The 18,386-nt window shown below is 32.7% G+C and overlaps 2 protein-coding genes across 6 annotated transcripts; both read left to right on the top strand.

Annotated features, from left to right (window-relative positions):
* Positions 1-780: 780 nt before the first annotated feature.
* Positions 781-13,645, top strand: LOC100647169 (AN1-type zinc finger protein 5). Of its 5 annotated transcripts, none has more exons than XM_012319770.3 (6): positions 781-1,082; positions 8,679-8,780; positions 8,910-9,196; positions 10,050-10,517; positions 10,927-11,098; positions 11,174-13,645. In XM_012319770.3, exons 4-6 carry the CDS (start codon positions 10,233-10,235, stop codon positions 11,320-11,322), a joined length of 606 nt encoding a protein of 201 aa, XP_012175160.1. In that variant the 5' UTR covers positions 781-1,082; positions 8,679-8,780; positions 8,910-9,196; positions 10,050-10,232; the 3' UTR covers positions 11,323-13,645. The 5 variants fall into 5 exon arrangements, with proteins under 5 accessions (XP_012175160.1, XP_003403151.1, XP_012175161.1 ...); XM_003403103.4 differs by having other exon boundaries at positions 8,679-8,827; XM_012319771.3 differs by lacking the exon at positions 8,679-8,780.
* A 153-nt stretch (positions 13,646-13,798) lies between these two features.
* On the top strand, positions 13,799-17,132 carry LOC100647682 (small nuclear ribonucleoprotein Sm D3). Its single transcript, XM_003403107.4, has 2 exons — positions 13,799-16,216; positions 16,888-17,132. Exons 1-2 carry the CDS (start codon positions 15,901-15,903, stop codon positions 16,998-17,000), a joined length of 429 nt encoding a protein of 142 aa, XP_003403155.1. The 5' UTR covers positions 13,799-15,900; the 3' UTR covers positions 17,001-17,132.
* Positions 17,133-18,386: the final 1,254 nt, after the last annotated feature.

Below are 18,386 nucleotides of genomic sequence, written 5' to 3'. Positions count from 1 at the left end.
TCCTTCACTAATTTCTATTGTAAAAGAATGATCATAATTTATGAAACTTTTTATGTTGTTCTTTTAACACGGACAAATGTAATAACTTTATTTAAACAGGGTATATGACAAAGTATAAATTTAATTTGATATGAATCTCGTGTTATATGGGACCCAAAACGCAAGTTTTCTTTAATATAGCAGAAAAATATAATTTTTTTGATGGACGAGCAAAAGAGTATAAGTCAGAATTATAAACTTTGTAGAGAAGCGTTTATAATAGATAGATAGATAGATAAATAGATAGATTTTTTATTTCTTCGTTTATGGAATTATAAGCCGTTTACTATATATTACATCTTACCATATTCTATCTCTTAGAGAAGTATGCAATTTATGTATTATATGTATAATACAATAAGATACAAAATATATAATAATAATATATAATATACAATATATACAATATTATACAATACAAAACTCCATATAGTGCAATATGATGAATACAAGAGCGTTTTAGTACAATAAATTATACAAAATAAGATATATACGGGTGCGTGTAGAGATGTACTTATAATATTCGTAGAGTATATAAGCGTATTTATCCTCTTTTGACGAAAATTTGAGTTAAATTTCTTTCCCCGCCCACCAGATATGTAATGTAAAGACAGCTTCCAATGCGCGACGCGCGAATGAGGCCGCCTGGCGGCAAAAGAAGCATTTATAAAACTGAACTCAACTCGTCCGACGACTTGAGTTTGTCGACTCTGGTTCTGACTACTTAGTGTACGGATTGGGGGAGGGTAAGAGATCTAACTTTACACCAGTCATTGGCAGTATTTGTTCCTGTGCCCGCAGCTTTGGTTCGTCTATCGTCGCAATCGAAAGTTTGGTGTAAGGACTAGTTTACTAGATAACCGATATTTGTGTTTTGTGAGAGTGAGGCCGCGCTGCGTATCAATTTGGGGACTAACTGGATTCGTAACCGAGGGGACCTAATGCTCCGCTGAGAATTATGTCGGATACTGATGCGGGATTACGATCGGTCACACGTCAAGTCAGCTGACATATTGCGCCCTGCTACACCGCAACAGCTCTTGGTAAGTGTCGCAATCGCGCTACTTGGTCATCAACGCCGACTATTTTTATCAAATCCCCTTGAAATACGTCCATATAACCATACGTTTCATTTAACGCTAACGTTCCTTCCTCTTTTTTTTTCATAATAACCAGTTGGTGAGATCTAGCCTGATTTTGGTTTGTCCCATTCCCTCTCGCTTTTGTACCCTTCTCTTGATCCCCCTGTCTCTCTGGCGTTTCTCTTAATAAAAAGATGTCTGGCGCGATGTGGAATACGTGTATTACATGGGACAAAGGAAACGACGCAATTGCTTACTAAGTGCGTACTTCTCAAGGATAGGAGCCATGTCTCTAATGTCCGCTCCGTTTCTTCGTGCTCTTTGACTGCGTGCTTGCGTGCGTACATGCATGCGTGTGGCCGTGTGTCCGCACGACGGCAGCGCCGATACGATTCAAGCGCAAATCCACACTTATGCATTTATTCTCCTTCTGTTCTCCTCCTCTGGATGTTCATACCCCCTTTCGTGCACCCACATCCGCACTGGTCTTAAATCCCCTCCCTTTAGCCCTTCATGCGTTCCTTGGAAACTAGTGATCCTCGTTCTATTCTATTCTTTCTTAGTTAATTTAGTTACACAATATTCTAGGGATCAGTACAAATGTCCTACAAATCGAAGTTTCAAATAGGTTTTTTAATAACTTTAAGCCCGATATTTATTCTTAGACAATCTTGTATAGGTTATAAGTTCAGACATTGTTTTGAGGTTATGACCCCCTTCTCCTGTATGAAACGCCTGAAATTCGTTAGAATAATGTGATTGAGTTTTTTGTAGTTCTTATCCGTCAATGGTAGTCGAAATTATCCGAAGACTTTCATCATGCGTGTTGGTTATATGAAGTTTAGGCTTATTTCCATAACTTGTCGCTATCTCAAGGAATTGTTGAGCAACCTTAGCTATGTTCTTTAGATGTATCGCGTATTTGCAATAGTTTGATATGATATATACAATATCTTGGTACGCAGAATAGTGATCGTAGTCATAAATCGTAATTCTCGTGTAAGAGAGAATCTGTAGATAGCATTGACGAGGTTATAAAATCGAGCGCCCACGACAGGCAATGGCAGCGATGAGGAGTGAGGACAAAAAGTTTACGATTTCATCGGTTGCTAATTCTCTTCGAATTTTCAAGCTATGGCGACCGCATTATTCGTTAACGATCTGAAATTAACGTACTGTAATCCTGAGTCCTTTTGTACGATAATTTACCAACTAATCATGTTAGTGAATTGACATGTTTACAAATTGTAGGTTATTTTTATAAATTTTATTTATACAATTTTACGTGGAATTAGATAATGAAAAACCCTTTTCACAATAATTTATCAAGTTTTAGCTTTGAAACTTTATTTTTTCAAGTTTATAATTTTCTCAGACAAATGGGTAATCAGGTGACATGTGAGTCTCATAATTTCCTTTTATTATAAAAAATTGTATCATCAATTTTGTTGTAGATTAGAATTTTCATTTTTATAGTTTTACGTGGAATAGTATAATGAAGGTTCTTTTTCACAATGAGTTAGCAACATGTGACAAGTTTTAGGTTAGAATCTTTATTTTCACAATTTTATAATTTTATCAATCAAAGAATTTAATCAGATGACTCGTGGGTTTAAAAATTTTCCTTTATTTTAAAAAATTATCGATTTCACTATAGGATAGAAACTTACAATTCTAAAGATAATATAAGGTAAAATAAGTAAATTAATTTTATTTTGCTACTATCATGCAAGAGAATTTGACAGTGACTTATAAAATTTTACCAACAATATTGGTTGAATGATGCAAGAAGTTTCTGACCTCAATAAAACCAAGTTTTGTTAGGTATATCGAGTAGTACGATTGAAGTGATTAGCAGGTTGATGCTGTATGTTGGTGTAGATTAACCTCACCCGAGCCACACCTCGCTTTCTTCCGCTACATGACTGATACCGTAAAATGGCTGCATGTAGATTTACAAGCAGAATAATATCGCGTGTGATAATGCCTTCGAGGAATTTCACTGTCGATTGTCGGTAAGCGTGCGCGTAAGCGCGCGCGCCAATCAGATCTTCATGGATCCATCAACTACTAGAAATTTTTTTCCTCAATGAATTTTCATGTCTAATGACTTACAAAGATGTTCTTTTTTCGTAAAACTCCGTTTTCAACGGAAGATGAGTCAGTCATTTATCGTTCTCAACTTCAACGGATGCGATTTAAAATCATCGTCGACCATATACATACGTCGTACTTTGGAAGATATTCATACCACGTGTCATTGGACTGTACAGTCGAATTTCGTAAGAACAATGAGAGAAGAGTATAGGCAACTGACAACCAAAATAAAGTTGCAAGCACAATTTTAGATCGTCTTTATTCATCTCCTCCCTTTGTTGTATATTGCAAGATTAGAATTTTTGCGCATATTTTTTAGCGCTATTCAAATGACATTTTGATAAAACAATTTTTTGTAATCTTTTGCATTAGATTTTTTGAAAATGCTATATTCGACAAATAAAGAAACTTACATATGAGAAATCAACGCAAATTACAACAGATTGATATATATTTGTATTTGTCTTATAGTTATTTATAATAATTAGAGTATACATGTATAAAATTAAAAATACTACTTTACTATATTTATTACTTAAATATCACTAGAAAAGAAACTATACATATACATATATTTTCCTTTTTGGTTAATATTTGTTAAATTTAAGTTCCGTTTCAAATTTTCTAGTTTCTGTTTAATTATCAATTCCAATCGTTTTCTCAAGACAAAAGTCAAGATCAGATACAAAATTCATCCCTCATATAAAACTTTATATCAATGGAAATCAATGAGAAATTACTCAATTCGTCTTATTTTTTTAATATGCAAAACCCAATTAAATTTAATACAATATTTTATTCAAAGTCGGTATAATTATAATCGATTGTAATTCTTGATACATAAAATTGTGCAACTTCGTATCAAAAAAATTTTCTATGAATATATTATGTAAATATATTTATTCAATTAGAATTGTTAAACAACTGTGCCAATGCAAACGAATGGAAACTAAATCTTTGTGTAAATCAGCGATTTGTTTTTGAACGACTCATGATTAGTAATTTTCATTGTATTAGCTTTTGAGTGACGCAAACGTGTTTGTGCCAAACAAAAGTAAACCCTAGATAAGTAAAGCGGAAAACAGGAACACGTCATTATCAAGAAATGTGTCAGACATGTGTCAGACCACAGTAGTCACTTCCCCATTAAAAAATTGTGTAAATTTTTTTCTTACATATTTCTAAATCTTTGTTTCAGATCTCTAAATTTTGTTTTTTGGAAATTTATAGTGGAAAAGGGCACAACGGAACTACGAGTAAAAATAATAGAAATTTATTTTTGAAATCAAGGCTCCATTATTCTAACACTATTTTCACCTCAACATTTCAGGTTTTGAAGTACTAAAAATCCAAGAGTTGTTCATTAATGTAAATTGCATAATTAATTGTAATTGCAGATTACAATTTGGTATGACGCTATGTCACAAAGAGTAGTCAAGTTTTACTTTTTTTCTTGCTTTTTTTCATGAGGATTTATACTCTTTGCTCTGTTGTGAATTTTCCTATTATAAATTCCAAAAGAAAAAGAGAAAAAGAACTAGAAATCTGAAACAAAAAGGTAAAAATATATAATAAAAAAATGTTATACAACTTTTAAACGAGAAACTGACTTATGGATCACGCTATATATTTCTAGAAAATTTAAATGATTTGTTGTGAAGCGTATAGAAAGAGATATTATATTGTTTTTCTATTGTATATTTTTTCGTATACATCATTTTTTGGACAAAATTGTATATTTTAGTCATCTAAAACTTCTAATTTTTAAATCAGAGACGAGTGTAATTTTTGGGGCAGATCGCCATGTAAAATTCGCGCGCGTTTCTCCGTAACGAACTAGTTACTTTCCGTTCGAAAGTGTTTCTATTCCAATTGGTCGTGTAAACTATAAACGAAACTTTCATTAAAGACGATGTCTTTAATTGGCTGTACTGAGTGTTACTGTCATTGTCGGCGCAATAAATGTCATGTCGAAATTCTAGACCGAAAATAGTGCTTTATGTCGATGACGATATAAATAACGATCGAACAAATTTTGTAGCTTAAGGCAAATTACATACATGAAATAATTATGCAAATTTGTTGTTTTTTAAAAAACAATCGTCATAATAACTTTAGAAAATGTTAATTTTTGTAGTAATCATTAGTCATAACTTATATAAATGTATAAATCAATTTTGAAAAATTAGGAATATTATACTAAAAGCATATTCAAGCATATCTTAGGTCATTTTTTATCATATCGCATACTAAATATTTCGTTTATATTTAAAAAAATAATAGTTAATGATCCTAACTCAATGTTATACATATTATTGCACTTACTGATTAAAGATGTCATGACATATTGCAAATGTAATTTTTGTCTTCTTTATCTGCTCAGTTTTCCGTAGTATTGAAATAGTTTGGAAATCATTCGTATTGATAATATCGCCAGAAAAAATTAGAAATATTGGAACTAGAATACTTTATCATTTTTTTATATCATTTTTATCATGTTACATACGGAAATGAAATGTTTCGTTTACATTTGTCATAGATATGTATTCGACTTAGTTGTAAGAAAAATAATAGTTGATAACCCTAACTTAATGTCATACATGTCACTGCACTTATTAATTAAAAATGTCATGACATATTACAAATAATTTTTGTCTTTTTTATCTGTTTATTTTTCCGTTCAGTTTTTAACGATTCTTAACATAGATTTCAATTTATATACTTATCGAGTGTAAGTTACCGACTGTCGGTAAATTTTGAAATATTCAAATAATTTCGAACGTAAAGAAGTTAATTATCTGAAATAAAGCAAAGTCATGTATCGAGGTTATCATATGCAATGAGACGCGAAAATAAAATTCATTAACGTCCAAAGATAGAATAGGAAATTCTTTCTTATTCATATTTTCTTCTCCGTGACACTTCCTAACACGTGTTTTACGTTTGATTTGGCTTTCAATTACTGCACTGACGTCATTGATTCCGAAAAACTAACGGATTCAAAACCCGTTCATTGCCTTAATCCTTTCACGATGATAAATTTTCATTAAAAGACGGATAAATTATACCAATTATTGATTACTGCATGTTTTTCATTAGTAATAAGCTTTCAATTACTGTGGTGATGTCATGATGTCCGAAGAAGTAACATATTCAAATACCGTTCATTTCTTGTTCCAACTCCTTCACTATGGTGGATTTTCGTCCAGATACAGACGACTTACATTAATTATTAGTTATCAAATATTTTTTACTCGAAATATACGTGATATTTCTAGATTCTGTTTTAAAGCTGGTTGAGCAACAGGTCGAATACTTTGTGTCAAAATATATGACATCGACATCTTTTCTTCGATTATTAATTTGATTGATATTTTAATTTTATAATTAAAATATATAATGTTGAAGTAAATTTCTGTTGCTTTTATAATATACAAAAGAAAGCTTTTTTATGTAGTGAAAGTGAAAACGCCAGAGATATATGTACATATAATTATTTTAAAGGAATTTACTAAAGCTATCAGAATGGTCAAACTAATTCATAATTTTTCATAAAAATTTATAGATTTATAAAATAGTATAATTTTTTACATAGTTTTTATATTATGCATTTCTTCACGTGTATATCTTTCATTTGGATTTCTTTACTGCAAATCTTATATCTTAATTACAGTTTAATTACATCTTAGTTAAATTTTAATATTAAATTTATTGAATAATAATTGTTTATCACAGTACTTTATTAAGCTGTAGAAATAATGAAAAAATAAATTTAAACAAATTTTTACGAATCAAAGGTGAAGTATCTTTGAAGTTATACGAACTAAGAGAACGGAAAAAAATTCTATCCTAGCCTTTCATTTCGCATCTGTCGGCATACATCAGACAATATATATGTAGTTTTGATTTTATTGTATTACATAGGTATCATCGAGAGATCATGCCACGACATCTACAAATTCATTTGAGAAATACAGTACAACACATCATCATACATCTCGTAATCAAGAATACTATCGCAATATTTCCCCAAAATTACATGTTAATTATCTATCTACGAGAAATCACGATCATTGTTAAGTCTGATTCGATGGAAAGAAAAACTTACAAAAGGTTAGAAAACCTATCGTAGAAAGAACGATCGCGTGAGTGCGCATGCGCAAAGCAAGGAAAAAGACCGACTGAGTCGTGTGATATGTATTCGAGAAAGAAAGAGAGAAAGAGCGACGAAAATAAGTGGCGGAAATTCAAGTATTCTCTAACTAAAGAGTCTAGTAAATCAAACATACTGTTTATGTTATTTCTTATACGTATACGCAGTATAAAAGAAGGGCAAGAAAAAATTCAATGGAACATTCCTCTTTTTATGATGGTAGGTAAAAGCATAAACGTAAGAAATGTAGAGGGTGCCTAATGAAGAAAAGATATTTGTTTCTAATAGATAAAAAAGGAAGGAAAGACCTCGTTATTTATCTGTAGATATCTTTATGCATTTATGAAAAATTCGAAGATACAAAAATGCACACATTGCACATAGATAATCAAAATAAAGTATTTATGATATTTAATAAATGAAACACATTTCTATTTAAATTTCATTCTTTTAGATGAAGATATAAAGATGAATATAAAAATTTACAGTCTATTTATTTACATTTATTTTTCAAAAAAACCCACTTTTTCAACACGGCATTCGCAATTCATATTTCTTCCAAACTACATATGTTGAAAGAAAGACCCATTCTACTTTTAGAGGTAAATAATTTATTTACAGAGGTAAATGACAATCTATGCTGTACAATTTACGTTGTATGAGAACCGTTACGTTTATCCTAAATAAACCCGCAATAAAACCGTAATAAATGAGACCTGAGTAAATTACGCTTTACCTATCTTCTATACTAATATTACAAAGAGAAAAGTACGTAGGTATGTGTGTGTCCCGAGGTAATTTCAGAAACTATTTGGACCGACTATTTAACTAAAACTATTTAACAACCGATTTGGATAATTCTTTCACCGTTAAAATTCACCGTTAAAAAATACATTTTCTCCAAATGAATACAGGTTATATTTTATTACGCTTACTCCTCAGGGAACCGAACAATGAGCATAAATACGACTCAAGCTGCAGTTTCATTTCCACTACAGTGTTGTGCATTGCTCGATCGACAGTTGACAGTTACTTCCTATAAATATTTCTCGACTGCTATTTACTATATTGATTTCTATTGCAAATAACAGTGAATCTAGAATTGTGAAACTAAATTCATATCAGTTCTTTCCAGTTTTATGCAGACAAAGTCGCAGGTAATAACTAGTAACATCTAACCTTATCGTGGGCAAGTGTGCGCAGCCTGTCGTTGGTTGTACGTCCGCCCAGAGGCCGTACGTCCAAACGATCGCCATCATGAAAACATTCGGCTCGTCGTTATCGTTGTTTCTCCTCCGTCCTTGCAGGTTCCTCGGATTGAAGTAATATCGAGCGCGAAGTTGCACGCACAAAGAGCGAGAAAGAGAGACGGAGAAAAGGAAAGAAAGGAAGCGAGACAGAGCTATTTGGTAATATTTCGTTTTAGCTTTGGCTGTGAGAGAGAAAGAGCTATTTGGTAATATTTCGTTTTAACTTTGGCGATGAGAGAGAAAAAGAAAGGAAGCGAGATAGAGCTATTTGGTAATATTTCGTTTTAGCTTTGGCGGAGAGAGAGGCCTCCTAAGAGACAAAGCCAACGCGCGCATCGCGAGAGAGTGGCCAAAGCGAGAATTGCGCCGCCGAGATTTATCAAGCAGAGGCTCAGAAGGGAAGAGAGCCTTCTCGACCGACGGTCGACCCAATCGGTCGTGGTAAACTGCTACACGTCGTCTAACGTGTCTCTTAAACACACGACAAGGATAGACAAGGGGAGCCCACTTAAATGCCTCGAACGAATTCTTACTCCATGTTGTGCGTTGGTTGCGACACGACTGCGTGTTGGAAAGTGAGTAATATCACGTTTCCCCCCGATCACGCCTTTATACGATTTTATTGCGTTGAACACGAAAAATCGGATAAAAGGGGTTATGACAAATTTGAAAATTTCCCAACCCCTTTGTAATTATTGTGTTCTTCTTGCTTTTAACTCCCGTTTTTTCTTCGCTTTTCCTCGTCATCGACAATTGTTTGCTTCTCGTTGTCCGATTTCTTGGTTTTATTTGCCCTTGGAGGAATTACATACACATTCTCTCTCCCTCTCTCTTTCTTTCGTGAGCACTGAAACTGTTCTACACGAGGGAACGGCCCTTGTCTCAAGATATCGTTACTGTTGCTGCTGCTGACGACTTCTCTCTATTCTATGTATAGACTCCTCGTTGTGTACGCGCGTGTGTGCAAGTGAAAATTCGACATGAAAAATCAAGCGTCTGGTTTCTTTGAGACAGTACGGATGTAGTCGACGGTATTTCCTATATAATGTGTCTATTATGGTGCAATGATTGCTCCGTTTTCTCGTCCTTTTAAACCTGAATTGGGACCCATCGCGTTCGACACTTTTTTTTAATTAAATAATTTCTAGTGATTTGTATTCCATTTGAGGACAGGTTACCTGTACAAAAGTTTCCTAAAATTAAATGTTTGTGCTTTGTCATTGACAAATAAAGGTTGCAGTGATAATTATTTTATACACTTGTATTGTACTCTTTGTCTTATTTCATATTCATACATATTCTGTGTAACAGATTTATTCTTTTAAAGTTTATTGTTTAGTTTTAGAGTTCTTTCTTTTTTACTGATTTTAAACTATACATTGTATCGTGACAAACAAAGAGATGTTAAAGAAAGCTGCATTTTGGTAGGTGAATGTATGGTGACACGCGGTCGTGAAGGAGCAACTGGAGAGCGAGCTGTGGCAAAAGAAGCTTAATTATCTCCCATTTAGTTGACTGCAACTTGCTCGATATTGTTTCGAGTGATTGCATATAGGATAAAACTAAGGACTTTGTTTAATCATTGAGGTTTTATTGGGATAAACAAAGAAAATGGAACGAGAATCTAATCCCATGCAAGCTCTGTGCCGCAGCGGCTGTGGATTTTATGGCTCCCCAGCCACAGATGGCCTTTGTTCTCTTTGTTACAAAGAAAACCTAAAAAAGAAGCAGCAACCTCCTGTGTCAGCTGCTACTGTTCCAACATCACAGACCGTCTCTGGTAACGCTGGCACGTTGCAAGGCGGTTTTGGTAGTCCTGCAGCTACAGGAACTACAGCCCAACCTACCATTCCTACCATACCTCAATCAACGACAGATCTGCCCAGCTCCAAAGAAGTAAGTTTTATTCAAATTATATTTATGTGTATTTAAACTTTCATAAAACTAGTTTATTATCTTTAATTAGAACAATGAAGATTAGAAAAGGAGAATTAAGGTTTATTACCTAATTTTAATTGTCATAAATAGACTGTGCATATTTATTTATTTATAAGTATGCAGAAAGGTGCAAAGATGTGCACAAAGATTATATAAAATATCGAAATTGAAATACATATTACTACATTTATTAAAACATTCTTAAAATAAGACATTCTTCTATTCGTTCAATTTTTTATATGTTTCTATAAAAGTATAAACTTGCATAAAGATCCCCAGTCTATTTATAAAATTCTATGGAAAAATGATGGAAGGAAATTATTCAGCAGTTGTAAATTAATAACTCTTTATTTCTATTATGCTTTAGATAAATAGGGAAGATCAAGAAAATGAAGTAGGTGTAAGCAGCGGAGCAGTAGGAGAAGGATCTGTAAGTAGTGGGGACGCAGACGACTGCTTCGATGGCAAAGAGACTGACAAAGAATCTAAGAAGAAGAAAAATCGTTGCGTCGTGTGTCGCAAAAAAGTTGGTTTGACGGGTAAGTTAACGATAATTAGAAGACATTCTTGATCCATTTTGGACAATTTACGATCCGATTTGTCTCCCTTAACAGGATTCGAATGCCGTTGTGGAGGACTGTTCTGCTCTGTGCATCGATACAGTGACAAGCACGATTGCAAGTTCGATTACAGAGAAATGGGCGCTCAAGAAATTCGGCGCAACAATCCAGTTGTTGTTGGTGAAAAAGTGCAAAAAATTTGAACTATTTAGTGCGTAGATCGTTGGGAAAATGGTTATATAACTATATAAACAAAGCAGAATATAAAACAAAAAAACGGAGAAAAAATGAGATAAATTATCTGGCAGCTGATTGCACGTCGAGGGGCGAGACGGGTGAATGCGAGGATCGTGAACGAAAGGTAGCAGGGAATTAGTATGAAAGAGTGAGAATGAGGGAGAGAAAGAAAATTGTAGTAAATGTGTTAGAACGAGTAAGAGTGAAAGTTGCGAGCTTATTGTACCGGTAGAGAGGAAGAAAAATATGAGAGAGAATGGAAAATTTAAAAGGAATACAAAAATTGGTTTGTACACAATATGCAAATATAATATATAGAAACGCCGATAAAAGATATATAGACGAAATTTTCCGAAGGAAGAATGAAAAAAACACAAATAAGAAAGACTAACGCGAAAAGTAAAAAGGAGAAACAAACAAAGAAACAAATTAGAGTGCGTGCCACGTGTACGAGTGCTTCGAGAAAATTTTTGGATGCTAGTGCCATGTCAGATTGTCATCTTAAGCCAGAGTTCTAATCGAAAATATTTTTGGTTCTAACTGCTGCGCGCTGTCAGCTTATTACTACTATTTACCTCTATTATTATCTACGGCTTATTATTATTTTATCTTATGTTTATTAATTTACTTAAAAAAAAAAGAAAATGCAAAATTCGCGTACGGAAGTGTTTGTTTTTTTCTTTTTTTTTCTTTTTTCTTTTTTAGATATTAAACTTTAGAGAGAAAAAAGAACACGAATTCTTGGTGCGTTCTTGGTCGGTTTTGTTCCGAGACGTCTCATCGGGGATCCGGGTTTTTGAATTGTGAACGAGAGAGGGAAAGGGAGAGCGAGCGAGCGAGTGAGCAAGAAAGAGTGAACAAAAAGGAAATTTTATATGTATATAATCTATATTTCTGTTTCGTTCGTAATATTCAAAAAATAAAAAAAAGGGAATGTTGCTTAGGTAGTGGCTGACGTTGATGGGTGATCACAATCCTAGGTTAACAATTAGTCTAATAATTATTAAGTATATTAGTCTATTGATTCATAAATAATGCAATGAAGTATAAGTAGTACTGTGTGTTTATGTCCAATTTCACGTGAATATAACCAAGCATTATTCCTTATTAAATATGTTTCAAACTATATTGCAAATCAATTATTTACGCCATGCGTTAATAAATATCTTCGCTGAAAAGAGAAGAAGAAAAAAGAACAAAATGGCGAGCTCTGTAATGATTCTTCGTCTGATTCCCCGAATGATAATATTTCGAGATTAGGAAAAAAATTAGGTTGTGTCACGTGACTCGTCCAGTCGGTTTTCTCGTTTCTCTTTGTGTCTTCTAAATAAGATTTCTAGTATGTATATTGGTGCTAAAATACACTTTGTACGATGAAACGTTTAAAGGCCAGCCAGACATAAATAAAAAAAAAAGGAAAAATAATAATGAACGAGAGGCCCCTCGACGAAGGGACGACTATCGGCCCTGTTGTACTCGATCGATGAAAGAAACAAAAATTTCTCCGTCTGTCTTTAACCATTTTCTTCCGTGTTGCAATACTTTTTAACGAAATGAAGAAGAAATCTTAAAAAAATGGAAGAAAAAACACGAAAGAAACGTACGTTTCAGTTCTTTTGTTCAGCGTGTCTCTTGATTCTTAGACTAGGTTGTAGCTGAGAAAGAGAGAAAAGAAGAAGTTGCTGTAGGTGTTGAGTTTTATGTCGCTTCTACAAACAAAAAAAACTGAAAAACAAAAACTGTTGCACGAAGCAATTTGTTGTAAAAAAGAATAAAAATAAAAAAAAAGAAAAGGAACAAGGAGAAGAAAAATTTGTCCTTGTTGCTTCGTGAGTTTTCCAAAAACAGAAAGAGTTGCTTTTCCCGCGTATCGTTGTCTTCTTTCGAGCGTGCGAAAAAAGATTCGATAGTCGTCACACTGGGTCTTTTGCGATTTTAAAGACAACTAAATTGGGAGAAAGGAAGAAATTGAGTGAGAGCGAGAGCGAGAGTGAGAATGTAAAGGGAGAGCAAGAGAGTAAGACGAAAAAACACCACACTGTGTATCGTACCATCATGTTTTTTTTTTGCTCTGTCTTTAAGAATAATTGCGTTTCGTTGTTTTTCTTTTTTTTTCTTTCTAATAGATTGTTGATCCTTCGTTCTTTTTAAGGTTTTGCGTGATAGCCAATCTAGCGATAAAAAAAAGCTATTGAAACGAAAAAGTCGTCTTTATGAGAATACAAAGAAAGAAGAAAAGTCCTTGTATTGATACGTTAAATAGAATAAAGTGAATCGTTCTTAATTTCAGTGCCACGTTATGGATGATCCTTATTTTATAATATAGTCGATACAATTCTGTATGTACTTCTTGCAAAACGAGAGGAAGCTAAGAGAGAAAGCGATTTCTATAGAAACTTTGCATATATTCCATATTTGCCGTGATTTCACACGTACAGATACACGTACATACACATACATAACACACGATGAACATAATGTCTATGGACAATATATTATTATGTGTACAGAGTGAGACTTTCTCGGTCGTCACAATTTTCCAATTTTTGTAATCGTCGTATGAAAAACAAAAACAAAAAAATGTTATAAATAAAAATCGTATTGTTTCAATATGAACTACTAACTAAAAAAAATCTCACATTAGCCGAGGTTTCACAACAAATTGTCTTTTATTTTATTTTCACAAATGTCAGAATATTTCAATTCAAATTTTTTTTATCTTCGGTCGTTTGTCGGTTGGCAACATTGATAAATTGTTTTAACGTCATGATTCATTTAAAAGAAAGATAAAATTTAACCTACAAAACAAACATTAAATATTGTTTTTTATGTAATGCATCATAAAGAAATCATACGATTATTATTTAACATTTTGCATGACGGGAAAATCTTAATGACTGTTGGAGGGAAAATTTAAAATAGTCCTTGCAAATTGTTTTCTTCAGATTGGTTGCGCAGTGATACATTTTCGTTCTGACGCGCACCTTAGAGGAAAAGAGAGGGAATAATGTGTCAACTAGATTGAAGCGACGTGTAAAAGAGAAGGTACGCACACCGATTATCAATAATATCGACGGAATGGTTGCCTTCAGGCCTTCATCCTATTTTAGGCATAGCATATTTTTCTAAGATTGTAACACGATATCGGGGAGTAGAATCTTGCCTATAACGAATGAATGACACTTGCGTAGACACACACAGAGAAAGAGAGGGAGAGAAAGAATAAATATGTGAGAGTATGAATGGTTGAGTGAATGTTTGGAAGAAAATTAATTTCGAGATTGGTAAAAAAAAGTACGTATATGGAACTGGGAAAATGACGTGGATAAAAACAGAGCGACGTGTTCGTACTCGGCTGACTATACATATTAAGGACGTAAACGATGCTTGTAATTATTACATGATTGATATTAGTATAATTAAGCGATTAAAAGGAAAGAAGTGAGACGTCGACTTTAATATATTATGTATCAATTTAACGATTTTACCATCCTTTTGACAAGAACACATTTAGATACAATATCTTAGGTTCTTTCGTAGATGGGAAAGAAAAAATTATCTCTCTTGGTGTATTATTCGTTTCTACGCCTATGATCCATAACGAAATTCCTCCTCTAATTCTTTCGTTTTCACGTAACTCCTTCTTACTGCAATAAATCTGTCTTTTGATCGTCAGTATCGATCTTTATCCCGATGGTTCTTCACCATTTATAATTATATAGTTGATTATATTTATGTATATTTAACAAACAAAAATATATATAAATTTAACACCCTGGCGAAAGATAAGGCAGATGAAGTTATTTGGCATTCGACCAAACTTCCTCAAATTGATATCGCATGTAATTTTGAACACGAGGTCTGCCATTTTTTTTCACCGATTCGATGTAATCTATAGGTCGAACGAATTAGTGATCATTTTCTTAAAGCGAATTTTAGCGATTAAATAAAAAAAGTGATGCAATTTTAGGACAATAAGACACATATAGAAGACACGAAATAAGTTTCTGTGTTTAGCCAAATCAAGTAATGTAAAGTTACATGAATTTTGCGAGAACCTAGTTTGACGATTATTCCACATTGTTTTATCATAAAGTTGGTAGCACTTCGATAAGTTAATGACCAATAAATATATGATTATTTAAAAATGGAAAATAGAGAGCTGTTGCGATCTTCTTTTTCTATGAAGAACAAAAATTACACATTAGTGCGAAAGTATTTAGACGAATTAATTGATTTCTTCTATTACTTCAAATCATCCTCTGTGCTTCTAATTTCTATTTTTAATAAGTATTTAATCATGAAGTAAGAATTGTGTTCTGCTCGCGCCTCCCGTTTGTAATTGTATTCAATGCGCATGCGCGAGAGAAACTCCATCTATGATGGTCGAATTAAAGCAAGCGATTAGTATAAACGCTTGCACCTAGAGGAGAGGTTATAGTGTGCATTTATAATTTCTTTATTTCTTTCAACATTTCTGACTATTTTGAATCAATTAAGTAATATTTTGTGCTTGTTATTGGAATTATAAAAAGTTCGCCAAAATGTCGATCGGAGTACCGATAAAAGTACTCCACGAAGCGGAAGGCCATACCATAACCTGTGAAACAAATACTGGCGAAGTATATCGCGGCAAATTGATAGAAGCTGAGGATAATATGAACTGTCAGATGCAAAATATCACTGTAACTTATAGAGACGGCCGTGAGGCGCAGTTAGAGAATGTTTATATTAGAGGCTCAAAAATTAGATTTCTTATTTTACCAGACATGTTGAAGAACGCACCAATGTTTAAGAGACCGGGAGGCAAAGGTTCGGGAACTGCAGGCAGAGGCAAATCAGCTATTTTACGTGCCCAAGGTTAACTCATGATATATTTTAGTTTTAAGATATTTTTGTTTGAATATATGTGAATAGTTGGGTTGATAACGTTTACCTCGTATTACATTAATAGACTGCGGGTGTTTATATATCTATGGAAATGTAACTATTCTACAATCTATAGAATGTACACAATATTTGGAAATATGTAAAATATTCAAATTGGTAATCATTTCTTTAGTTACGCTCATACAAATATGAATTTGCATAAACATCTTTAGCGTATTCATTTTTGTATGGTATTTTATGAGATATACATAACTACTCATAAAAGTATTAGAACATACATATATGTACTGTACAGCAAAGATAGCCATTTAAAACATTTAATAAGTGTTAAAGATGATACCATTGAATATTTAGGTTTATTAATATAGTGAATAATTGAAAACTATTTAAATGCTTTGTAATCTCTTTAAAATCTATAATTGCACTAATTTGTAGTTTCCATGTACATGTTTAAATTTGTTTCAAATTTTATTAACGTTCATTCAATTATGATATTCAAGTTTCATTATAGGTCTAATGAAACTTGAATATGTTGTATATGAAAGACATATGATATATATATAAAAGTTTTCTGTGCCTTTATGAGCCACTATATATATTCAATCATTCTGTTTGTTTATTGAGTTGACAATTTGTTTTAGCTCGTGGAAGAGGTAGAGGTCAAAATCAAAGAGGTAGAGGCACAGGTTCTGCACCTTGGCTAAATCAACAAAATCAGCCCGGAGGATCTCAAGCAGGAAGAGGGCGAGGTTAAATTATAAAATGATAAAGGACATTACATTAAGAAAAAGATAAATAAACCCAATTTAAGACCAACTTTTTATATTGTTCATAACAAATGTTTTCTCAATTTCCACTTGATTAGAAATAGAAATATTTAAATAAACGAATGAAGTACTTTTCTATAAAAATTTCCAAACCATGTTCTCAGTCATTGTATTTTTATACAATATTTCCCGAAATAAAGAAACAAATTGCAATAATGTATACAATCTTAAGATCTGTTTAATATTATACTTTTAATGATTATAAGTGTTTAAATAGATTCATTCATGTTTGTTATTCTATGTATGTTGGACATATTGTGTGATCATTTCGTATACCCAATAACTCCAGAGCACACTGCGATCGATGCATCAGTTTTAAATAGTATTAATGCGGTCTTTTATATAGTAGTAAGGAATTTGCGTACATGAGCTTTATGGTTGCAACATTATACTTGAATGAATCTTTTCTTTCCCTTTCTTTATATCAATCTATCAGTTGAGTGTTAGCTGTGGCTGGTAGCCTTAGCTAGCCTGACAATTTGTCATGGAGTAATAAGTAATTAACGGCTGTCTGTAACAATAAAATAATATTAATATATCTAGAAAAAGGAATCGTGTGAATGAATCTTTCAAATTCACGAGTTTTTTATATTGACCAATCAGAACGTCGTCGAATATTGGTGTACGGAGTTGGCCGGACGCATGCGCTTAGTAGCGATTCGAAAACAAGCGGCAGAACGACGCTGTACCATGAGAATTTATAACTGGACTGCGAATCTTTATACATTTATGAGTTTAAGGGTGGTAAAATACATAGAATGTACATAATACACAAAAATATGTGAAATATTTAAAATATAGCATTCATTGTGTTTATGAAAATATGAATTTGCATAAATATTCGTAGTTTATTTATAAATTTTCGATCTTCATTCGCGCAAGAAAAATTATTTTAACTCCATCGATCGAGCAACAAAATCAAATTAACATAAAATTACACGATTATACAAATTGTTATATAGAAAATGATGAACACATTGTAAAATTGTACATTTGTTGTAAACTTGCAAATTGAATTGAATAAAACAATCTTATTTTGTAAATAAACAAAGCGTTTAATCATTTAAAGTCCTTTCAACATCCACAATCTTCTAATTTTCTCCAATTCCCATTGCTTTGAGGGATAGGTTAATGATGAAAAAATTCGAGAAAATTGGTGAATATTGATAAGTATTAAAAGAATAAAATAGTATAAGAAGTATATGAAACATTTTAAAATTCCTGAAAATGATGTAATTTTCTGAGAAAATCTGAGAGCAAAAAACTTGTGGTTTGATCGAGAAATTTATCGACCAAAATAGTGATTTTCTATT

Source organism: Bombus terrestris, chromosome 16 (assembly GCF_910591885.1).
Source record: "Bombus terrestris chromosome 16, iyBomTerr1.2, whole genome shotgun sequence".
Classification (NCBI taxonomy): Eukaryota; Metazoa; Arthropoda; class Insecta; order Hymenoptera; family Apidae; genus Bombus; species Bombus terrestris.
Note: the sequence above shows the minus strand (reverse complement) of the source record. Positions and strands in the feature narration are given on the sequence as shown.

Coding starts and splice junctions, on each gene's coding strand:
- LOC100647169 (XM_003403104.4), top strand. CDS start 10,233: ATGGAACGAGAATCTAATCCCATGCAAGCTCTGTGCCGCAGCGGCTGT. Junction 10,518..10,926: donor ATCTGCCCAGCTCCAAAGAA/GTAAGTTTTATT, acceptor ATTATGCTTTAG/ATAAATAGGGAAGATCAAGA. Junction 11,099..11,173: donor CAAAAAAGTTGGTTTGACGG/GTAAGTTAACGA, acceptor CTCCCTTAACAG/GATTCGAATGCCGTTGTGGA.
- LOC100647682 (XM_003403107.4), top strand. CDS start 15,901: ATGTCGATCGGAGTACCGATAAAAGTACTCCACGAAGCGGAAGGCCAT. Junction 16,217..16,887: donor AGCTATTTTACGTGCCCAAG/GTTAACTCATGA, acceptor AATTTGTTTTAG/CTCGTGGAAGAGGTAGAGGT.